The sequence below is a fragment of the Cyrtonyx montezumae genome, unplaced genomic scaffold (genome assembly GCF_038088225.1).
Source record: "Cyrtonyx montezumae isolate F1298 unplaced genomic scaffold, pur_monq_1.0 scaffold_6, whole genome shotgun sequence".
In the NCBI taxonomy this organism is placed as follows: domain Eukaryota; kingdom Metazoa; phylum Chordata; class Aves; order Galliformes; family Odontophoridae; genus Cyrtonyx; species Cyrtonyx montezumae.
Genome location: NW_027072067.1, coordinates 1,006,132 through 1,030,670, shown reverse-complemented (window position 1 = coordinate 1,030,670; position 24,539 = coordinate 1,006,132). Strand labels below are relative to the sequence as shown.

The following is a 24,539-nucleotide window of genomic DNA, read 5'->3' as shown; positions in this document are numbered from 1 at the left end:
CTGGCTTCGTAGCGCGATCCGAGACGCCTGAGCCCCGGCCGCGTCCCAGGCCGCTCTGTCCGTTCGTTCGTCCGGGGCCATGGCGGCGCCGGGCATCGCGGCGCTGCGGAGGGGCGGCGGCGCGGCCCCACGACTGCTCGCCGTCTCCGTGCCGTGCCACAGCTGCCGCCTCACGAGCGGCCCCGCGGACGGCGGCTACGGGCAGCCCCGGGAGCCGCTGTCCGGCGGCAGGGCGCGGCGTGGCACCGAGCCCAACCCCGCCGCGGGCAGCCAGCCCGCTCCGGCCGAGGGAGCCGACACGCGGAGCTACCTGTGGGCCAGGTACCACGAGATGAAGAAGCTGGTGTACGGTAAGGGCCGCACCGGAGCTGCCCGTGGCGGCGGGAACGTGGCCGTGGCCGTCCCCCCCTCCCCACCGTGCCGTCCCTCAGCCCGGAGGAAACCCGCTTTCCTTGCTGGCTCTGCCCGCGTACGTAACGGGACCGCGGGCTCGCAGGCTGCGGAGAGCTCCGTAAGAACTTGCGTGGCATAAGGGCGGGGAACTCGTTCTTGCAGATTTCTGGACTCTTGGAATGCCGAAGGGAAGCAGGGTAGAGAGCTAAGAAGCGCGGCTGCGTTTCCTTTTAAACAGCTCTCTTTTCACTTACCTTCTCCAGCCCTTAGATAAACAAAAGCGGCCGGACGGTCTGGAGGAGCCGTCTGGCAGTTCTGAGATTGGCGGCTTCTGTCATTGCCTCCTCCCCCACCTCCCAGTGCACGAGGTCTGACACAGCACATGGAGCCCTTAGTGATGCTCGGAAGCGAAGGAGCCGCCGAGCTGCTGCAGGCTGCGTGCCTCTGCTCCGCGCAGTCACCTCTGGAGCTGCGTGCTGCGTGGGGTTGGGTGGAGGTTGGAGAAGAGGCACGAGTGCCCAGGTTGGTTTTTGCTGTTGGTGCAACCGAACCGAGTTGGGCCTTTGTTCTCAGTTTGTAACTGTGATGTCGCTGAGGTTGTGCTGGGGGCATTGCCTGAGGATTTGGGAATACCACCCCTACTTCATCCCTGGCTTTTTCCTTCCCCCATAAGGACGGGTGGTGTTGACCGGGCTGTCCGTGTTTGGTTTGATGGTATCTGAAGTGTCGAGGAAGTGACAAGGCGCTGTTTGTAATGCATCTCCAAAATCATGCAGTCTAGGAAATGCACAGTCCTGAAACACAGCGGATCTGGAATACAAGTGAGGGTTTGGCTGTAAGGAAGTGTGTCTGTTTGGTGTTTTCTTTTATCTCTAGGTCTTTGCATGTAGCTACAATAAGTCAGCTTTCCTGGGGAATCTCTGAAAGTGTTTTTAACTTCTTGCTTCTGTGTGACAACGCAAGTGCACTTCAAAGACAGAAGCACTGAATTGGGCGATCACAGTTTTCCCTTCGGGCACACTTTCCGGGTGAAGTGCTGAGTAAGCAGCAACTGCCTCCCTTCCTGGGTGGCACTGGGACCGAAAGAGCAGTTGGTATTGTAGCTCTGTTTTGACAACTAAAGCCGGTTTTGATTTTGCTTTTGTTTCTTTTTCTTTTTTCTTGCATAATTCATTCCACCTGCCCAGCTATCCCTCTTTGCAGAGGAAAAGCAAAAGCTGCTTTTCTTGGAGAAAAGGCATCTGTGCTGGGTTCTGCCAGGAAGGAGGAGTTGGTGTGACAGCACCTCTGTGCTGGATGCTCAGTCTTTGCAGGATGCTGTGCATCCATATTTGTGCTGCGCCAGGCGTGCAGCAGCAGCTCTTCTTTCTCCTCAGGGCCTTTGGGACTGCCATGAATTCATGGCAGCGGGTGGCAGCAGGAAGGGCAAGCCATGGGTTTGCTTTGGAAGCAGCCGTGTGTAGCACAACAAGGAGATGAGCATCAGCACAGCGCTCCAGGAGGTGTCTGTAGGGAACGTGCCACTGAGGCAATGATGAGAAATCATTTTGGCATTTTCCTTTGGCGTTTAGGAGACCAGAGAGAGCATGCTGTGTAAGCTGGGACAGAATGTCTTAGAGGAGGAGCATCTGTAGGGCAGGTAGCAGTGTGGCTGCTGGCTGGCTGTGTGTGGGCATCCGTGCAGTGCGGCCCCTGCTCTCTGCACACTCCGTTACTTGCACAGTACAGTCACTGCTCTGCTTCTGATTGTCCTTCATCCCCTTGCCTTACAAAATCACACCAGCTCCTATGGCTTCTACTGACTGGATTTTTGCAGAAGATGCAGCTGGCTTTTCTATTTTCTTTTTTTAATCTAAGTAAGCCTCACGTCTCATATAAAAGGAGAGGTGGAGCTGAGGCTGCAACGTATCATGCTGCTCAGACTGTCAGAACGTGTTGTCCCAAACATAGCCAGCAGAGTCTGTCCAACTCCGTAGGGATATGGCAGCTGCAGCGAGGTGCATTTGCTGCTGAAATTCTCATCCCTTTAGGAGAGGAAAGAGTTCTGTGCTTGCTCCTTTAGGTTAACACTTGCAAATTAACTGGGGACACTGAACAAAACCACCCTTTGTAAATTCTCTAATAGTTCCAGGCAAAGTCATAACTGGGAATGGCCATTGGCACTCTGATACTAGATTCAGATGAGATAGCAAGAAAGTCCTAAGAAACTGACACAGGGTTTCTTCCTAAAAGCCAAAAGTTAAGGTAGGAAGGGGAAAAAAATGCTGCTTGCTGATACTGGGTAGGATCTGGAAAACACTGATGCTTTTCCCGTCGTTCCAAGAGAACGTTACCTGTCCTTGTGTGGGAGGGAAACATCTTCCCTCACTGCCCCTTGGAGTGAATGTGATGAGGGAGCTAGTTGTACTGCTCTTTCTTATTTTGCAAAGGATGGCTCAGATGGAGTGGGAAGCATGGAGAGGGGCCTGCTCCTGGCTCTGCTGTTGCTCTCACAAGCAGAAACCCTGTTCTGGAGTGACAAACTGCAGCAGCTGGCCTGTTCCCACAGCTGTTTATCAGCACAGTACAGATAATTTGTCGCTATCAGCATTACTTGTTCCCAGAGTGTAGCTTAATGGCATGGGGTGTTTGATGTTTGTTTTGTTTTAGGTTGTTTGTTGTTTACGTATGTGTGTGTACACATAGTTGGTGCTCGTACATAACTTCGTTTTGTTCTGCTCCTAAAAAAGGAAATAAAGATGCCCAAGGGTGCCTGCAGGGCTGCTCCCTGGAGGCTGCATGCTTCTGTGGGAAACAGATGCTGACAGGCAGACATTCTCACTGAGGTAACACAGGTACTGTGAGGAGGGGAGCTTGTCAGCTCTTGGGAAGTGAGGGCCACGTGCTTCCCTGCTGTGTGCTCTGCAGCTGCCCTTCTGTCAGCGAGCTGTGGTGGGCTGCACATCTGGTACTTCAGACCAGCAGGTCTGCTTTGCTTTGTGTAGGCCGGAGCCAAGGGACGTTGTTTGGTCTCCCTGACGCAGAATGTCAGCCATACTGTTGAGATGTTAGCACCACTGCTGATGCAGGCAGAGGTTGCACAGCGTTTCCTAATGGGGAACTCTGTCTGAGGTGGTTAGCAGCCCTTGGCAGCACAGAGCTCTGTGGCTGCTGCCGTGTAGCGCCTCGACTGCCCGGCCCACAGGAGATAGCTGAAATTTTGATGGTCCTCTCAGTTTTGCTAATCTCTCCCCCTCTTCCCTTCTCTCTCAGATCTCCTTCCACCAGGAGTCTGCAATCTCCTCAACCCAGCAGCTATCTACGCCAACAATGAGATCAGCCTGGGAGATGTTGAGATATACGGCTTTGACTATGACTACACATTAGCACAGTACTCTAACTTACTACACTCCATGATTTTCAACACTGCCAGAGACATCCTAATAGAACAGTTCAAGGTAATGGTGCGCCAAGGATTTCCCCTCAGTTAATCCTATTGTTCTTTGCAGCATCCCAGATGTCCTTGCCAAATGCCTGTGCACATGTGGCACTGTTGGTTTTTTGTGTATTTTTTTTTAACATAAATTTCACATTTCAGTCTTTGATTGCAGAATGTTTTTTCTGTATCTGGAATTAATTTCCTGTTGAACAATTTAACAAGCTCTACATTCCTGAGGTTTTGTAAATACAGAGTGGGAACTTTAGTCTGGAAGTAATCTGTTCTGTTTTCCCCACTGTGCAAGTCATGCTTACAGACTTCCAGCTCCTAGGTACACGTGGCAAATAAGCATGAGCTGTGGGCCAGCAGTGAAGGGGTACAGGTTTAATCTAGATGTGCAGATTAATGCAGGTGATGCTGCATAGCATGCCCAGTAATGGACGCTCTGTTTGCAATAGGTGTTTGCTCTGTGCATTTTCTTCCAGTCATGTCTTCCTTTTTTGAGGGACTCTGCTACTGCTTTGCCAGCTGTACGCACTAAATAGACCTTACTGGAAGTCCACGCTGTCTGAATGGATCTCTTGGGTTTTTGTTAGCGTTCCTTAAGTAGAGCAACTATTTTGGGGACTCCATTCACCCACTTTTCTTTGTTGAAGGGCAAAACAAAATGCATGTGTTCCTTGATTGGTTTATGCCTGGGGTGAGAAGACTGGTAGGCCTAAGCCAGCTTAGCATGTCAAATACTTTTGTTGATATCAATGCCTACGCCTCTTAAAATGTTGCTGTGCCTCTTAAAATGTTGCTGTGTCTTCCTAGTATCCAGAAGGGCTTGGGAAGTATGACTACATTCCCGGGTTTGCTATACGTGGACTTCACTATGATGTACAAAAGGTAAAGCTGTACAAAATTCAAACTCCTGGGCTTTGTCTTTCATAGTGTTGTATTTTGAGTAGAAATGCTTTCTGCCACTGCTTACAATAATGGATCACTGTAGTGGTACAATGACAACAGGACCAGCACAATAAGATATTACAAAGAAAGAAGAAAAGGCTCATCTATCTCCAAGGATCAAGGTTTGCAGGGATAAACTCCACATAGGAGGAATCTCTAACAAGACTTCTTACCTCAGTGGCAGTCAGCCCTTAAATGGGGTCTAAGAGGCACTGAGCCTGGCTCCACCCCTTCTGGTCACACAGGTGAATTGCCTTCACCTGTGCTCCCAGGGCAGACCATTCTTTTCTCCAGGTGCTCAATCAGCTGTGACTTCAGGTTGTGACTCAGCAGTTGCCATACAATCACCAAACTATCAGTGAAATGCGCAGTCCAGGTGGCATAGATTCTGTGCACAGATTGTTCTTGTTTACAAATGTTGCAGGCCTGAGATGTCCTTTGTGTTTGCGTAGCCTGCAGCAGAATGGGCCAGGTTAGCAGAAGGTCTTTGGTAGTCAGCTTTGCCAATTTAAAAAGTTAGTTATTTCCACAAACTAATTAATTAAAAACTTAGTTTGTTTAGCTGATCATTACTATCTTTTAGGAGATTTAAATCCTGTGTCTCCAGCAAGTAATTGTCAGGAACACAGCAGTTATGTCTTACCCTAATAATAGAAGTAACTTGTCAGGAGAATGCTTTAGGAAGCCTTCCCCACCCCCCACCGGAATAATAGGACTGCCTGGAAAAAGATCCAAGCTACTTAAATGCATGCTTCTTTGGAGGGCAGGCAAGCAGAGCACAAGCTTTAAACCTTTTTCAGTGCTTTGGACCCATTCCATGAAAGCCTGCTGCCCAGTGATGTCATCCATGCAGCCAAGCAGTCAGGTGGGAGCACAGCAGAGAAAGTTAATCTGTGAGGAAGTCTCTGTGTTTAAATCTGTGGCCCAAGTGTGGGGGAACACAGTAGCAGCTGGCCTGGCCAAGTAAAGTGCCCTTTCAATAAGTACAGGGTGAGAACTCCCTTTTTTTCAGGATCAGAATTTGCAAAACACACAAAAAACTGGGTAGTGCCTGTCCAATTGAATCTTTCAGCAGATTTACATGTGATTCATGCAGGAGGTCTGCCTGCAGGGTAACAAGCTGCACCCGTGTGGTGTAGCCTGAATGTTGTGAGTGCTCTGTGAAACTGGTTACCTTGTGCTGTAGGAGCAGGACAAGTGGTTCAAAGCAATGTCCTGATTTTATTTGCAAAACAGTGCTGGGTCAGGACACTTTCTATGCACTGTGAGCTTGAGTTGTGCTTTCAGGGTGATGGATAGGCAGGAGATGACTCATGAATAAGAAAGTATGGAAAACTCCGAGAGCTCTGACGTTAGTAGCCTGGTGTGCTTGTGAGCATCCTAGCTTGTGTGTGTGTTGGGGAGGGGAAGAAGTGAAGGGGAGCATTCCTGTGTAAGGGAAATGACTGGGTGCAGCTGTGCTCAAAGCCAGAGCTTGCCCCCTTAGTTCTGTTTCAAATAAGTGAGACGAGAAATTATCTCTAGTGCATACAGAGTCCCTCTTCTCTCCCTTTCTTTTTCATCTGCCTCCCTGTCCACCAGCTGAGGGGTGTAGCAGACAGTGGTGTTTTGGCTCACAGGAAGACAGGCATTTGCCAGAGGGGCTTATAAAAAGTCACAGCGTGGAAGTATCTAGGGAGTACTTGCAGTTTTAAATACATAGATGTGGGATATTGCATTGAATTCTATTTTCTAAACGCCATTTGTTTAGAGTTTGAAACTTAAAAACATGGTTTTGGTGTTTACCTGCTGAGTTCTCATGGTAAATATCTGTCCTTTATTGCCTTTTCACAGAGTCTTCTGATGAAGATTGATGCTTTCCATTATGTCCAGCTTGGGACAGCATATAGGTCTGTCAGTTCTGAACATGATTTTCTAAATACCCCTATACCCGGATTACTGTATCTGAGTAACCACAATTCATGGTATATGGGCTTTTTGTCTCTTTAAGCAGAGTACAATCTTGCCTGACTTATCCTGTTTCCACTTGCTTCAGGTGCTTACCAGGCATATAATTGCAGGGAGTTGTTTTTTTTTCTCAAGGATTTCAAGCCAAGTGTGTGGGAAGACCTGGAGCTTTTTGTAGTACTTAATGATCCCCCTGATCACGTACTCTCTGTGATGTCTGAACTGCAGCTACAGCGTGCCTGTGTTCATGCCTGAGTGAACAGCACAAGCAGGGAAGGCCTCCAATGCACGTGGTCCACATTTGTGCCTATCTGCTCCAAGCAGGAGTGTATCCCAGCGGTGGTATGCCCATATAAATAAACTCAAAGTAGTGTCACTAATGTAATGATTCATCGGAATCCGCGCCTAGTGTGAGCCTTAGGTTGCCCTGCTTTTTTCCTTCTCTTCCATTGTTCTCTGAGAAGACCTGAGTGTGCTTTGCCATAAGTGGCTAAAGCCATGAGGGATGTCTTCCATATGGTGTGTCCAGAAAGGTGTGAGGCTGGAAACTGAGAGGAGGTCCAATACCAGTGTAGTGGAGCTGGTGCGTAAGAAGTAGCAATGTACAGAGATCTACAGCAGTGCTGCTGTAAATCTGTGTTGAATTTACTGAGCTTGGAAACTATTGGCTTTTATTTGAACTCTGACCTTTTGCTGTTACGCTTCAGTTACAGAAAATAATCTAAGAATATTAAGAAGGGGATTTCATAACTGGAAAGAATTGGTTTCTTTGAGTGTTTTCATTTGAGGGGGAGGGGAGATTTGTAGGGAAAAATGTTTAAGCTTTTTTTTTTTTTTAGCGTTCTTTTATAAATATTCGTTCTAACACATCTTTTTTCCTTTGCTTTTGAGGAAAGCTTAGGCAACTTTTAATCTCTTAGAGGTTGTACATTGATAGACTACATAAGGAGAAAGTCGCTGACTGCTTGAGTAAACAGCCATCAGAAATTGTGCAAGGGGCAAAGCCTCTAGCAACCAGAAAATCTTTTAAATAACAGTATAGCCTGTAGCCCTGGCTGTGGTTATAGTATTTTGGGGGCCTATATGATGGAGCAGTCCTGCAAGCTGACAGCCGACTGATTGCATGCGGAGGGAAAACCTCTGTCTGAACTCTGCTGGAATGTGGATAAGCCCTTTAATTAAGTTAAAGGAACGGGCAAGGTATTTGAAAAATGTCAGGGTAAGGTTTAAGTGAATCCAAAGGATCGTTTTGCTGTCAGACCTTCTTTTGTGCAAGAGAAACGTGAGTTTTACAAATGAGCCTGTCCATCCCCATGTTCCTTTCTCTGCATTTTGTAGCTCTGTGCAGACCAGTGATTGATTACTGACACACTTTTTGCTGTTTTTTATGCAGAGGGCTCAAACCAGTGCCTGATGAAGAGGTAATTGAACTCTATGGAGGTACGCAGCACATCCCCCTGTATCAGATGAGCGACTTCTATGGCAAGGTATTGTAAGCCCTTGACTGCCCTGTTGCAGCAGCTCTTTTAACATATAGGAAAACAGGGCATTGTGTGAGCATGTAAATGACCCCAGCCTCCCTTGGACCTAGTGAGCTGCAGTGTGTGTTTTTGTTCCAGTGGGAATTCACCCCAGAGGTTATTTAGCAGTTTAACATGTGAAAGCCATCTGTAAAGCATTTCTGAACACCAGGGCTATTGGCCTGGAGCTGAATGGCTCTGGAGTCTGAAGGAAGATGATCCCTGCTTGTTCTTTTGCCATATCCTGCTCCCAGGTACCTGGGCAGCCTACAGGGATGGTGTTTGCAGCGAGCAGTGGGGGAAGGGCTGTGTGTGCCTGTGTATGGGTGGCAGCAGGGTGCCTGCAGTGCCCTCAGGTCTGATTTGGTATAGGGATTTATTTTTTTTCCTTCACGAGCAGGTTCCCTACCTACAACCTTTCAGATCTCTTCAGTGGACTTTATTTGTAGGGTTGTCATCTGTGATTGTTGTCTTTTTAGGGCAGAAAATCGTACTGTTGCAGTATAAGACTGAAGAAATGCCATTAGGAACTGTAGAGATCCTTTGGTTGCCTGAACTAGAGGAAGTTAGGCGAGAGATTTTCTTCCACAAATGCCTGATGTGGTTCTATGGGCTTGCAGGGCCATTCACATTCCTTTCCCCCCCTCAGACTTGCTTTGTTTCTTGACCTTTGTTAGTTCAGTTCATGCTTTTATAAAAGCATGGAAGGGAGTTCTGTCTCACTGCAGAGGAAGCATTTGATGCTGCAGAATAAAATGAATTCTGAGACTAAAATGGGAAAATTATTTGGACAGCATTTTGCATGCAGATTATGTTTACCAGAGAATGATATCACAGATAGGTGGTGATTTATAGCAAGAGTACCTGCTGATTCCATTTCTTTTCTAGATTTACTCAATCATTTCAGTATGACCTTGAGTATTAAAAAAGTCAGTGCAACATTTGGCCCCAGAAATGGCCAAGAGGTAGGAGCTATCTGCTGGTGTCACCAAGTGCAGTGGAACTGATGTGGAGTGAGACCCTTGCAGGGATATTTGACCCTTGTCCTCCTTACTCTGCAGTGTTGATGTAGCTGAATGGCCAATGGGAATCATGGAATCATTAGAGTTGGAAGGGACCCTTGCAGGTCATCTGGTCCAACTCCCTTGCAGTGAAAAGGGATGCCTACAGGTAGATTAGGTTGCTCAGAGCCAAGTCTATCCTGACCTTGAATTTCTCCGGGGACAAAGTGGCCACCACCTCACTGGACAATCTATTCCAGTGCCTTCCTATCATAAAAACAACCTTTTTCCTATATCCAGTCTAAATCTCTCCACTTTTAGTTTGAAACTATTTCCCCTTGTCCTGTCACAACAGACCCTGCTGAAGAGCTTGTCCCCTTCTTTCCTGTAGCTCCACTTTAGATAACAACAGGCTTCTCTCACATCTCCCTGCAGCTTTCTCTTCTCCATGCTGCACAGCCCCAGCTCTCAGCCTGTCCTCGTAGGGATGTACTCCATCCCTTGGGACATTTGTATGACCCTCCTCTAGATGTGCTCCATCAGGTCCACATCTCTCCTGTGTTGAAGACTTCCCATCTGGACACAGCATTCCAGGTGAGGTATCACAGTGCAGGGCAGAGGGGCAGGATCAGCTCCCTGCCCTACTGGCTGCCCTGCTTTCAGTGCAGCCCAGGATACAGTTGGCTTTTTGGGCTGTGAGGGCACAGTGTTGGCTCATGCCCAGCTGACATCCACCAGCACCCCCAGGCCCTTTTCAGCAGAGTTATGCTCCATCCTTACATCCCCCAGTTTGTACTGATAGCAGGGGTTGCCACAACCCAGGTGCCAGACCTTGTATTTGTCTTTGTTGAACCTTGTGCGGCTCACTTGGGCCCAGTGCTTGAGGAACAGCTGCAAAGTCAGAGACAGGCAACAGGTTTAAGACAAACAGTAGTGTTGTAATTGAAGCATGTTAATATTCTCTGTTAAAGCTATTCTTGATCCTCTGTTGGCAAGAGCACTTGGATAGCTACTGGCATCCCAACACCTTCAGCACCTTCAGTAGGTAGGAGCAATCTTGCCTAGGATTAGACCATGCAAGTAGCATGCCCTTTATGGGTGGGACTAGTGTTAGTTAGCATATAAGAAAGATAGGGAACCTGTGAGTGAGAAAAAGTGTACATGTAATTCTTTGTAAAAATATGGTGCAGTTTTCTTCCTGACTTTTTTTTTTTTTTTTTTTTTTGACATTATGAGGTCAGGGCTGCCAAAGGGAGGGCACTGAGGACAGACTTACTTTGTAGGGTAATGGCACAAGGCACAATAACTAAGTCAGAGACAATTAACTACAAGGGAATTCTTTGCAGTTAACACTGAATGTTTAACTGTCTCATCTGAGCTTCAGGTCTTCTAAGTTGGGACAGGTAATTGCTCGGCTGAGCTCCACTAAATCCTATGCCTAGTGGTATGAACAAACTGCCTGCATGCGTCCCTCTTGCTTCTCTCCCAGAATCCCTTAACAGTTCTGGGGAATGGCTGGGGAAAAGTGATATGTATGAAGTGTTGTTCTGCCTGTAATTAGCAATTAGGACAAGAAGGAATGGCCTCAAGTTGTGCCTGAGAGATTCAGGTTGGATAATAGGAGAAATTTCTTCTCCAGAAAAGTGGTTAGGCATTGGCACAGGCTGCCCAGGGAGTTGGTGGAGTCACTGTCCATCGAGGTGTTTAAGGAAAGAGTAGATGTAGTACTTAGGGACATGGTTTTGTGGCATTGGGTGATGGGCTGATGGTTGGACTAGATGATCTTAGAGGTCTTTTCCAACCTTAGTGATTTTATGATTGGATTTGATGATCTTGACCGTCTTTTCCGCCCTAAACAATTCTGTGATTCTATGGAGAAAATAAATAAATAAAGGTGGGGCAAAATTTTCAGGAAATTTTGTTTTTTCTTGTAGGACAAATGTTCCTTTAGCAAAATCACACCCAAATGGACAAAAATCTGCTGAAAGGATTCAGCAAATATTGTTTAGTAGGATCACCATGCAATATGTAGCCCAGACCAAAGGGCATCTGCTTGTAGGTCAACACAGGATGTGCTGGATGGATTGAAATTGTGTAACCCTTGGCATGCCATCATAGCTTTTGGTCACAGCAAAATGCTTTTTGCTGTTTCTTTGCCTTTTGCATCTTCTGCCTTGACCCCAGTTTGTCTTGTCTCGATATTGCCTTCAAATAGTGCAATACTAATGCTAGTTGTTTGAGCCTGACTAAAATAGACCAAGTGGAAGGTGTTGCAGATGTTGCATCCTGATGAAAAGTACCATGTTTTGGCACTAAGCAGCATGTGCCTTCTGACCACTCCACTTTGAGTCTCTTTTGTGATCTCTCGGATGCTGCTTTCATGTCTGTCATGAAAAATATATTCTAGCTATGAAAAATACCTTCTGATGTGGACTAGTATTACTCCAGAGAGCTGCATCTGCAGCCATCAGCCATGGATTGCTCAAAGCTCACATGCACAGGCACGCTGTGACTAGGTTACCAGGAACCTCTGGCAACTGGGTTCATTGAGAATTCTACTTCTAAATTGCTTTTCACATACAAGATCTTATTAAGTGTTCCCTTGGCAGATCTGGTATTTTGATGTCAAATAATGAAAAAATGGATTTCAGTTTACTGGTGAGACTCACCAGAGTCTCTGCTTAATAAAGCATTGGGTGGCTGATCTCTGGAGCCAGACTTGTGTGCTGATTTGCTGATAGGCTGATGGTTGGCTATGAAAATATCAAAAGTATGGGAGAGCTGCAATCCTACATAATGCAAGGTGAGTTACTCATGGGTCAGAATGTAATTGTTTCAGCTGAACGCTTTCGTTATCCCTTCCAAATGGTACTGGGTGATAAGAGTTTGCTTTTTTGGATTTGCATTCTTTTTTTTTTTTCTTAAACATTTTTTATTTAGTACATTTCCATAATTTTTTTTGTTTGCTTTCTAGGGTCCTTCACTTAAACAGTTTATGGACATCTTTTCTCTCCCTGAAATGACGCTGCTGTCTTCAGTCATTGATTACTTCATAACTCATGGCATTGAGTTTGACCAGGTGCATCTTTACAAGGATATATCTGTAAGTATAATATCAATGGACCCATAGTTCACACCACATCAGAGTTGCAATCTCCTTTGCCTGTGAGCTTTGCAGTTCCCAAACCTAAGGATTGTTAGTGAGTAGTCTGATATGACTGTGTTGTTGCCACTTCAGAGCTTTTCAGAATATGTTAGGTCTGTGACTGCACTACAGAATTGGAGTTACTGTGGAAGTGTCTAGGCCAGTGGAGTTGAAGGTTCTCTGGGAAATATGCTACAAAACTCATTAAATATCTTCTAGTTCTGCAAACTAGTATGCTCTGTCTTCCTGTTAACATATTTTACAAAGAGGCTTGGTCTGACCTTATTGTTTACTTTATGCAGGGATGATCTTGAAAATCCTGCCCTGTCTAGTCAGAAAATCCACCCCTTCACTTTGCATCTTCAGGACAGGCTGATTCTCTTGGGGATGTTTCTCTGTGCGTGCCTGTGACTTCTTTCATGAGCCAGTTGATCCAAGGTGCTGATTGTGCCCACCAACTTCACGCTCAGCATTTGAAAGGTCTATATAAGATTATCACCACTGTTGGGGGATACCATTTGACTTCTTAGTTAATGCTGCAGATGAGATACAAGTGCTCGAAATTGCTGCTCTAGGAGACATTTGTTGACAGATGATGTATAGTCCCTGGTAGCCAATGCATTTCTCAATGGAAGTTCATGCTTTTCTCAATGGAATGGGGTCTGGGGTTTGTAACTTGTGGGAATGTTATGCTCGTCCTGTGGCAGCAGCCTGTACATACACTGTTCAGTCTTCTTGTGAGGGAAATGCTGCATTTGTGCTGCTGCTTTTGTGATAAGGACCCACCCTGTCAGCTTTACTCCAGCCAAGTGTTACTGCTTGCATTCTGACCTGCTGCTGGTGCTTGATAAGAGCATACCAGCCAGTTTTCCACAAGACCTGAACATGTTTTTAGGGTTGTCGGTTTTTGATTTTGGAGTGGGGAAAATGAGAAGAGGGAACACAGCTGACTCCAGAGATCTTCTCTCAAGAGTGTTTTCTGAGCCTTCTTTTGAGGTCAGAAGCGATTTGTTCCTGACTTGAAACATTGAGAGCAGGCGGGTGGTTGTCATAGCCCAATACACAGTGCAAGGCCAACAGTGTGCTTAAGCCCTCAAACTCCTGAGTACTAGTCCTGGTCTTTGCATCCTTTGTTGAAGGATGTGATTATTCCTGAAGGAATGACTGAGGTAGGCAGAGAAGTGAGATACAGTAGAAAACCCATTGCCAATGCCTGAATTTCTTACTGAAAATTTGACAGCTGATTGGTACATTTGCCAGAGCAGTGTTTTGTTGTTGTTGTTGTTTTTTTTTTCTTGTTTTGTTTTGCACAGCAAGGATAAACATACCTTTTTGTAAAATGTTATCCATCTGCAGTGCAAGCACAAATAAATGATTTGTGGACCTGAGCACAGAGGCCCTTCCATGCTTGCACAGACAGATATCCAAGCCCCAGCTGCTGCTGTAACACAGGCTTGCAGTGAGTTAAGACATGTCTGAACTTGATACTCCTCTGTAATTCTTGGTGGTGATCCTAATTGCAGTGTTGTGTGCTTGGGAGGGAGCACTAGAGACGCTGTACTGAGTTGAAAGTGCAGTCCCTAAGGCAGCAGTAAAGGCTGAAGCGGATGTGTAAGTCTGGCTTACACGTACCAGTTTGGCTGCTTCATCTTTGGAAAGTGAGAAAACTTTCCTTGGAAGGAGTTTTTGAGTCCTGCAGAAAATGTACAGTTCTTTTCTTGCTCCTTTTGTTACTGTTTTGGGGATGGGGAAGAGTGCCTTGGAATCTCTTTCTGTTCTGCAAATGTAGTTTTGATGTAAATGTCAGGCACTGCTTGCTTTGAATGCATTATGCTAGTTAGTCTTACAGCTCAATAGGGCAGTCTCTTGGGGAATAAGATGTGACCTCTGCTGCCTTTTTTACCATTGAGATCCAAATGGTGAAAGGAAACTCCTAAAACTACTTTGAAGAGGTGCCTCTTCCTCATTCGTTGTCCCCCACCTAACCTGTAAACTCAGATGCTCTCCCAGCTTTGAAGGAAATTAATTTTAGGCTGACTAGCAAGTTTCACCTGCATGGCAGTGAGTGCAGGCGACTGTGTGTTGTTATGTGCACATGCTCCCCTAGCAGTGGCAGTGGTGAGTGTGGGCATGCAGTCTGAAGGGGCATGTCCTAGTGGCATGTACCCTTAGTGTAGCAGTGATTTAGATGTCCTGGGGAAAGGCAGCCTTTGTCTACCTGTCTAAATTGTCTTGGATGAAAATAGTACCTTTCAACATGTGCAAACACTGCTAAATATATTTTTGCTCTGGAAATGGCCATATCTATTTGTCATATCTCATTGGATGGAGACTTGTGAAAAATCTTAGTTGAGTGTGTCTGAAAATGCCTTGCATCTTGGCCTCTTGCCTGGAAAACAGAGGATATTTGGATACTCTTAACAACATTATTTTAGCTTGCCTTGCTCTTGAAAAGTGGGCAGCTCTGTTTTGGCAAAAAAAAAAAAAAAATTCCAAATTAACCAGCACTCCTAATGGATACTTCTGTGCCCATTGGCTACTGGGGCCAGGGCTAGTAGCCTTCCCTGGCTCTTGGAAGACAGGAATCACAGGTGCTCACCTATGTTGTTCACTTTTGCAACAATTCATCCTTTGGGTTATATTTGATAAAGCTTCCACAGGCATATAGAAGGAAGAAGAGCCAGCAAATGTTCAGGCCACTGACATTTTGAGGCAGTAAATGATTTTGGAGTTGCAGTCTTGATAGCCTTTGTAGCAGTGCATTAACACGTGCTGTTTTCCAGGAAGGAAGTAGTGCTTTCCTAGAATCATAGAGTCATAGTAGATCCTCAGTTGGAAGGGACCCACTGGGATAGAGCTCAACTCCTGGCTCTTCCTGGGGCTACCCAAAAATCAAACCCTGCATCTAAGAGCGGTGTCCAAACACGTCCTGAGCTCCAGCATCCATAGGGCTGCTTTCCACCCTCTCATCCACCAGTCTGTACACATAGGCAGGGCTGTGCCACCCCAGATACAGAATCTGGCACTTGTACTTGTTTAATTCCATATGGTTGGAAATCGCCCAGCCCTCCTGTTTGTCAGGATAGCCCTGCAAGTCACCTCAGTCCTCGAGAGAGCCAACAGCTCCTACCAAGGTCATCCACAGGCTTAGAATGCTTTCAAGTCTTCAATGCTCTCAAGTATCCAATAAATTGCTGAAAAGATAAAAGAGAACTGGCCCTAAAATGAAGCCCTGTGGAACCTTACCAGTGACTATCCACAAGCCCAGTGGAACTCCATTGGAACTGACCTGCCAGTCAATTATTCACCCATCATGTTATCATTTTGTCTAGCTGCATGCTGAATATCTTGTCCAGAAGGGTACTGTGAGAGGCAGTACCAGAAGTCCAAAAAGGTTCCATCAGTTTGCTTCTCTTGGTCAGATAGGTGGATAACCTTATCATAAAAGGAAATTAAGTTTGTTAAGTAGGACTTTTCCCTTGTTAACCTGTGTTGGCTGTGACCTCTGGCTCTGTTTTCAAGTGTTTTCCAGTAACTCCCAACCAAATCTCCATAATTTTAGTGGTCACTGAGATCATACTGGTAAACCTGTAATCATCAGGGCCTTCTTTCTTGCCCTTCTTGAAAACTGGGTGACATTTTCCAGTTTTCAGTTGACTGAGACCTCCCCAGGTTCCCAAGATCTGTTCCCAAATGGGAGGATTTTGAGGTTTCTCTGTATTGTGATATATATTCACTGTGTTCTTCTTTTCAGCATTTCAGTAAGCCTTACTCAATAAGGTCCTCTGCACTGACACCAAGCTGTACTTCTTCACTCAGCAAGAAGGCAAGATATGCCATTAGTGTGTTCCTCCTTGATTGTGGCAATGGACTGGGAAGCAGGAATGCCATATGTAAAATTGAAACTTTTTTTTCCCTATCTTTTTCTTCAGGATGCTATTAGAGATGTACACGTGAAAGGAGTGATGTACAAATGGATTGAAAAAGATATGGGTGAGTTAAGCAGAACTTGCTGTGAAATGCATTTTTCTGTGTCCTGTACCATGTAGCATTCTGCAAAAGATTGCTGCAAGGTCCTACACTGTCTTGATCATGGCATACCTAAAGGTAGCCAAAGGTTTGAATGGCATTAAGGACCTGGTGATATTTAGGGTCTGATGGAGGATTTTGTTTTAATGGAGGAAACAGCTACACCATTGTTTTTATTTCTGTTTTCTTTCTGCCTTTAACTTTAGGAGTTGGCAGTCCTTTGCCTAGTGTTAACACTGCAAAGGCACTGTCTAGGAAGGCTAAGACAGCTTCCATTCAGAGTGGAAAAAAGCTCCTGCTGCAATCATGGCCTGGAGTGGCTATGAGTTTCTATTTGGGATCAACTCTCTTTCTTGCCAGCCTTTTCAGGTTCACTGTCTGCCCAGTCTTACTTGGTCCTTTTGCATCTCTGTTGATTTAGAGGTTAGGTTTGGGGTTTTTTTGGATTTTGAAGAAATGTGTTCATGACCTCTGCCATTTATTGATGGATGTCTGTTTTATTCCAATTTAGAACAGTATATTCTGCACGGTGATGAAATCTATGCTGTCTTAAACAGACTGGTGAACCACAAGAAGAAACTCTTCCTCATTACAAACAGTCCCTTTAGCTTTGTGTGAGTACCATTAGTACGCATTGATGTCACCACAGCACAGCAAGAGCTTTGCAGTGCATTTATCCAAGCTAGAGAGTTTTGTGGCAGTACTGATGAAGGCACACTGTGGGGGCCAGTTGTGGTAAACACGACACCCTGCAGCTCTTTCTATACCATCAGTTTTCACTTCTCCAACAAACTATGAGGCTGTGTTTGGCCACAATGTTATGGAGCTGCCACAAGCTGGCAGCTTGTGCTGCAGACTTCTCTGGACTTCCTGTGGTAAATAGGGAAGGGTGAGATGCCTGGGATTGGTCAAAGCATTACATCAGCCTTCTGTGCCACCAGGCAACCTTGTAAGACTCTCACACGGTACAAAGTACTGTGCTTTCTTCACTGTTGCTGAAATGAGAGTAGTTTTAGGACAGACTGTTGTGAAGATGCAGTGTTGGGTGAAAATGGCCTGTTAATTTTGCTGGTCCTTTTCCCCCTAGGGACAAAGGAATGAAACACATGGTTGGCAAGAACTGGCGGGACTTATTCGACATGGTCATTGTGCAAGCTGACAAACCCAACTTCTTCACTGATCGGCGAAAGTATGTGTCCCAGTGCAATAATGGAGTGCTGTGTGTGGGCTCGAGGTTTTACACCCCATTGTCTAGAGTGCACAGCTTCTTCCCTCCTGAAGAGCAGTTTATGATTTTCTGTGTATAACTTAGATCCACTATGCCGCCAATTTTCCAGTGCCATCTTACTCTGTGAGGCTTTTGTCTCAGTCAACAAAAAGCCAACCAATCTGAGAATAAGTAGATTTCGTGGGTAATGCTGAACAGAAAGTGTGTTCCTAAGATTACCTATCTTTAAACCTCCTGAGTTTTTTTCATAGCCTGGGATTAACTTAGATTTTAGATTTTCGTGTGCTTCAGTCTTTAGAAAGAAAAGAGAAAAATGAAATGGTACGTATGACAGCTGGCAGTTTCTTGAGAGAGTGCCAGCATAATTCCTTCTCCTATTCCTGATAGCAACTATCTGTGGTTTTAATTACTGAGTATGATGGTGTTTGATAGCTCTGGAAACCTTTGTTTGTGACAGCTGGGTTTTGTGATCAGGTAAGAGATGTCAAAGGGACCATATGAAAAGCAGACTGCTGTGCTTGCTTTTTGGTTTGGGGAACTTGTGCCTGCTTTGTTAACCCAGCTTATGACTGATCAGGAATATATTCTATATTCAGCCTTCTTGGGAGCCAGCTGTTCTTTCCTCTTCCTTCCCCCACTCCCCAGACCACTAGCATAACCAGGAGGAAATCCGTATACTGAGCTGACTTGATAAGATTTCTCTCCATGGGATGTGGGTGAAGTGTTATAGAGATGTGGACTGGAGCTATGATGATCTAGCTCTTTTGGAGATAAAAATGTATGACTGCATGCTGCCTGAGGGCCTTTTCACATTATGAGCTGGTGAAATGAACAAGGTTCTTACATGGGTAAATGAATTCTTTGATTTGAACGTTGTAGTTGCTGGGTAACAGTCACTAAAAAACAAAAGTTGAAATCTCTCCTTTTTTTTTTTTTTCCTAGACCTTTTAGAAAACTGGATGATAATGGCTCACTGCAGTGGGACAAAATAAACCAGCTGGAGAAAGGAAAGATCTACAAAGAGGTAAAGTGACCTGAGTGAGTAAGAGACTCGAAGCAAGAGACTGAAATGCTGGGGTCTCACAGTACACCTGCACTCTTGGAAGTGACTAGAAAATCCTGGAGCTAGTAAGAAAACAGAAAAGTCTTCCTAGGCAGAGTGGGTGCTTTGATAGGTCACTTGTGGATGTTTGAAAAGTGAAAAATGGATCCTTGAAAAGAGCACCTGTAACGGAGTTAGAGGACAATTGCAAGGAGGCATGCTCTAGGCAGTGTGTGCTGTGGTGGCTGGTGGCAGCCAGAGATGCCTTCTGGCCATGTGCAGAGAGGTCTCATTTGGCCAGTGTTATACTGTTCCACTAAATGCTTTCAGCATGTCTCATTGTGGAGCAATGTGTTAGGATTTGCAAGCTTCTGAGAAGTCCTTCAGATGGGAGTGTTAGGATCAGGGGTCTTCTTCAGGTACATCAGAAAGCCCTGCCAAAGTCTGCTATGCCTGTTAGTGTATGACAAAGCAGCCTCGGAGCTGCTGAGAGGTGGTCTGTGCTGTGTGTAGGAGAGGCTGCACTCTTGGCAACTGCAGCTTCTTACAGTTGCAGATGGCAGAACTGAAACAAACTGTGATGGAACTGCCTGGTAAGAAAACCAGTCTGCATCTCTGAAACGGTTTCCTATGCAGCTCCACGTGTGGGTGATGCTGCATAATGGTGTGTAGCTGGAGGAATGTATTTCAACCAGCCCAACTGGTCTTTGTCTTAGAGAGGGAGGGTCTCTGGGGCAGGAGCAGGGCTTTCTGTTAAGAAGGATTTGTGCTGAGTTCTCTCTGCCAGGCTGAGTTTTTCCCCACTGCTGCCCAGTTTGTGTGAAAAGCAGGAAGCAGGGGAACCTGCCCTGCATGTGTAGCTTTTCTGTCCTTTTTTGTCCTTTTATGTCCCAGTCCTGAAACCTTTGTCCCGGACAGATCTCAAGGATGTGATTGTCCAGAACTGTCTGCAGTTTGATGTTTGTGCAGAGATATTCCACATGTCATTCCAAGTTGTTTGCCACAAGATTGGAAGAGATGGCATGAAGCCCTCTGGCTTAGTTGTGTTGTTGCCTCAAACTCTTTTGGCTGCACCTTTCTAAAACTGAAGGTTTTTTAGCAATAGCAAAGACTGCTCTGCACTTCTTGGAAAGCATGGTCTTCTTAACCGAGGAGAGATTTCACACTGAAGTGGTTTGTGGGGGAGAAGAAAGGGTGATTAGAAAGGGTAGGAAGCCTGGCTCTTCCCTTCCTGAAAGACATGCATATCCAAAGGATACGGTGAACTTGCTGCCTTGGGGTGTCTCCTTGCAGCTGGTATGTCCCCTGAGATAAAGTGGCCTCTGTCATTAGGATGGTTTGTTCCTGGTTTTGTGAGCTGTTGGATCCCACAGGAAGAATATGTTAGTGAGATTGTGGTCAAGTAGCTGTGACCTGACCTGTGGTAGAAAAGTAGGTCATGTCCTGGAGTGCTGTTCAGGAGCCTCTGGCCTGTTGAGTGGGGCTGTCAGAGCATTTGCTACTGCTTCTGCACTCTGCCAAGAGCTTGGAGCTGGGAACATGCAAGTGGAGCTCACAGAAAATCTTTTTCCTGTGAGCAAGCTTTCTCAGTTGGTTAGAAGCACCTGGTTAGAAGCACCTTCAGAAGAGGTGTGCTTTGGGCATGCTGAGTTAAATTCTGCTCTTGACCATCTACATCTTGAGGACACAGGTTGCTGAGCCAAATGATTGCTGCACTGTGGGGGAAAGAAAAAGAGGAGAGAAGGTGGGATTTTGGGGTCCTCTCCAGACCTCTGTCATCACTACATTAATCTGACTGCATCAAGATTGTTGCCTAAGTGTGGTTCTTGGGGTGTAGTGGTGTATCGTGGTAGTTCATCCCATCTCCAGCATTTATGGTTTTTCTCATGGCATGCTTCTTCCTGGCAAGAATCCATCGCCATGGATCTTGCTGTGCCAAGACGTTGCTGCAGGCTCCTGAGATGCCTTGTTCCTGTGCTCGTTCACAGCTGTATGGCAGTTGTGCTGTAAGTGTCCACATGAATGGGATCCTGGGGACCAGTATTCTGCACTAGGGACTAGGAGGTTCAAATGATGGCCCTCCAGTGCTGCCTGCTGACTCTCTCCTTTCTGAAAAATGTGGAGTCTTCTGTTTGTGACACCTACGTGCTCCTTCCTCTAGTCTGTGAGTTCAGGAGAGGAAGTCCAAGAAATGTAGAGGCTTACCAGCTTTCAATCAGCAGTAGGCATGCTGCCTGTCAGCAGAGATGGGCATGGGCAGGAGGTATTACTGCTGCAGGTTGGTGTGTCTGCTGGTGCTGGCACACTCATCTGCTGGCTCTGATGGGGCTTTTTGTTTTCCTAGTGGGTTTTGTTTCCATTGTGACTCATGTGGAGAGCTTGTGTGGCAGTGGGAATCCTTAAAGTCTCCTCTGTGTGCTGAAAGATGCTTGGAAAGTCTTTAAAGCAGCTTAAGCTGCTGCTTTGGGGTTTGATTTATTTTACTTAGCTGTGAATCTGCCCAAGCTGCTTGGCTTCATGGGTGGGGTATGCAATTGCTGTAAATGCATGGGTTTTTGTGCTTTGGTTGAGATGGCAGTCAGTGATATGAGAACAGCCACAAGTGCTTCTGACTGACATCTTTGCATACTCACTGGGCCACTCATGCATCCTGTGAGGAGAAATCTTAGTCTTCTGAGCCCAGAGCACTTGTCGTTCCATGCAGCTTTTCTCATCTTGTCTCTGAGCTGCCTCCTTTCGTTGTCCATGCGGTCCTGTGCCCTAGGGCACAGGACTTCCTGACTTGCTTTTTGGAGTATAAGGAGTTTCTGGCTTCCTCTGCAGCCTGAGGAAATCCAAAAGTTGTATTAGGGAGTTGTCACATGGGAAGAGAAAGTGAGGTAAGATAAAGAAGGATAGAAGCCTGTGAATTTGGATGGTGGGTAGGGGAGCAGGTTAACATCTCCTGAGAGTGTGCTCATCTACATGCCATGGTATGGTGACACATCTAGTTGCACTGACAGTGCTGCTGAGGTGAGTACTCCATTCCACACGCTGAGGATGAAGACATTTGGCCTGTACTCACTTTTCTCCTTTTCCCTGCAGGGTAATCTCTTCGATTTTCTGAGGCTGACAGGTTGGCGTGGATCCAAGGTGCTCTACTTTGGTGACCATCTGTACAGTGATCTTGCAGTGAGTAAAAAGCTGTGCATGCTGCTTCTGCGTGACCCCCAGCAGGGCTTTAAGTGATACGCACTGTGGTGTGTCAGGAGGATCTGTGTCCAGGCTGAGCATTTTGGGCAGTCATCCAGGAGGTGTGTGTGGCCAGACTTCTGCATATCTAGCATCACTGTGTATTTCAGAATCTTTGCTGCTCTACAAGCCCAGATTGTCCCAGAATGCCTAAAGCTGCTGTGGGGGCCAAAAAAAAAAACAACCTAAGAGCAGATGATAGCAAGGCTGTAGCAAACTTTATTAGAGTGCTGCTGAAGTGAGGAGAGAAGCAGAGCCAATCCAGTTATCTCCTGTGGTAAGAGGAGAGTATGATAGAGGCCATGCTGTAGTCCTGTTGAAGGAGGAGGCGGTGTGGCTGGTGAAGGATAGGAAAAGGCTGAAGAGGAAATGCAGCAAGGTTGCAGTAAGCCTGCATGACTGTTGTGGTTGTGTTGGTCCATAAGGCAGGGCCCTGCTCTGAGCACGCAGGTCTCTGGCTTACTGTGCTTGGTGTTCCATAGGCTGTGGCTTTTGGGATGCTTCCTGGATGAAAGCATCCTGCTGTGCTGTCATGCAGAAGGAAGCAGTGTAGAAAGGACACCTGAGGTTCTTTCTACCAGTAAAGAATGACTGCTGATCTGTGAACTTTAGAGCAGTTTATGTGGAGCCCACATTTCTAGATGCTTCTTGCAGCTGATCCAAGTGCCTGGGAGATGGTAGTTACAGTGTGACCTAGAACAGACCGTTAGGATGCCTGTTCCCTGAGGATCTGCAATGGGAACAGACCGCTTTTCTGGGAAACAGGGTTTGCAGGCTTCATGTTGAACTCAAAGTTGTTTTTTCACCCCGACCTCTAGGACCTTATGCTGCGTCATGGCTGGAGGACTGGAGCCATAGTCCCTGAACTGGAGACGGAGATTCGAATCATAAACACAGAGCAGTACATGCACTCCCTGACCTGGCAGCAGGCTCTAACGGGGCTGCTGGAGAGAATGCAGGTAAAGAGCTCCTGTCTGAGCCAGGTTTGTAACATGCCTTCTCCCTGGTGTAGGAATCGGACAATATCATAATTTTCAAAAAGCATCTTATTTTCCTCAGATGAAGTTGGGCGGGTCCTTACAGGTTTGTGAGTTACAGGAGAACCCTGAGGGAACCGCAGGTGTGGCTTACAGGGTTGATATAACCTGGTGGTTGCTGCTGTTGTCTCTGCAGATGTATCAGGATGCGGAGTCAAAGCAGGTGCTGCTGGAATGGATGAAGGAGCGGCAGGAGATCAGGTCAGCGCTTTGCCCTGCTTGCTCTTGAGCTCTCAGGGGCACCCAGGCCTACACTGGTGGTAACTTGTTTTGGGGAAAGAGTTGTTGCAGCTCTTGGCCTATGGCCCTCCCTGCCTTGCATCTTCATTGGGCTGCAGCAGTGCAGCCCCACAGCATGAGTTTAGATGGATTGAATACAGGGTGGGAAAGGGATGGTGGTGTCAGCCTGTGCCAGGAGGGCCAGTGGGCTGGCTGCTGGGAGACCCGGCGCTGCAGGCATTGCAGGTGGGTCCCCACCTGTAGCAGGGATGGTAATGAGGATGGCAGTGTGGTAAATGTTTCTTGTGGTCTCAGTGCACAAGGGTCATCTGCCTCAGGCCTGGGTGGGAGGCTGATCCCAAAATATCCCATGGGAGTGGAGTGGCCTGGAGTTGCAAAATGCTGGGGAGGAACCTGGGATCATGCCACTGGACTTAGGAGGGCTGTTGTGAGCTGGGAAGACATGGATTCTTATCTGAGTTGGCATAATTTCTGCTGGACCCAGAAAGGCTTGGGCTGCTGGTGCTGCAGCCGCTGTTGTTTTGCAGTAAAATAGTTTTGCCAGTTGCCAAATACTGATGAGCGTAGCTTTTGTGAGTCTCTGGGCGAGCCTGTGAGTCTGGGAAGTGCCTGGAGTGCAGATAGCCCAACAGTGACCCTCACTGAGCAGTGGGTGTGCCTGAGAAGTGCCTTTTACCTACAGAGCTCCATCTTTTTTTCTCTCAGGTCACTGACAAAGAACCTGTTCAACCCCCAGTTTGGAAGCATCTTCCGCACCTTCCACAACCCCACGTACTTCTCGCGCCGGCTGGTGCGATTCTCAGATATCTACATGGCATCCATCAGTTGCCTGCTGAACTACGATGTGAACTTCACCTTCTACCCACGGCGCACCCCTCTGCAGCACGAAGCCCCGCTCTGGATGGATCAGCTCTGCACAGGCTGCATGAAAACGCCCTTTCTGGAGGAGATGGTGCACATTCGGTGAAGGGCTGGATATTCTGGCCAGCAGCGTGCGTACGTGTGACCACCAGCATCCCCTCTACCACTAAAGGGTATTTGACACTTATGTATGGGTGTTGGCTGTTTGTGCTGCTCCCTGCTTTATGCCTGGAGTGGCTGAGAAGCAGAGGCCTGAGGCCTCCAGGGCTCCGTGAGCAGAACCTGTGTGAGGCGTGACAAGTGCTTGCTGCACTGCAGCCGTTCTTGGGGGGGGAAGGGTGGGGTTGCCACGTGTCAACTGCTGGGAGCAGGAGGGGTACAGTGCTGCTTCCTGCAGAGGAGGGAAGAAGTCCCAAGAGCGAAGCTGCTTCCCGGAGTCAGGCCGCAGGAGAGCTGGCGGTGCTGAGGGCGGGGGCAGCCGGCAGCTGCCGCGGGG

The 24,539-nt window shown here is 46.8% G+C and overlaps 1 protein-coding gene across 1 annotated transcript; it reads left to right on the top strand.

Moving 5' to 3' along the window:
* Nucleotides 1-64: 64 nt before the first annotated feature.
* On the top strand, nt 65-24,230 carry NT5DC2 (5'-nucleotidase domain containing 2). Its single transcript, XM_065749832.1, has 14 exons — nt 65-350; nt 3,646-3,830; nt 4,628-4,702; nt 6,596-6,651; nt 8,103-8,196; nt 12,205-12,333; nt 16,308-16,368; nt 16,916-17,018; nt 17,492-17,593; nt 18,575-18,656; nt 21,759-21,845; nt 22,724-22,864; nt 23,079-23,143; nt 23,888-24,230. The coding sequence occupies exons 1-14, from the start codon at nt 80-82 to the stop codon at nt 24,147-24,149; spliced, it is 1,713 nt and encodes a 570-aa protein (XP_065605904.1). The 5' UTR covers nt 65-79; the 3' UTR covers nt 24,150-24,230.
* Nucleotides 24,231-24,539: the final 309 nt, after the last annotated feature.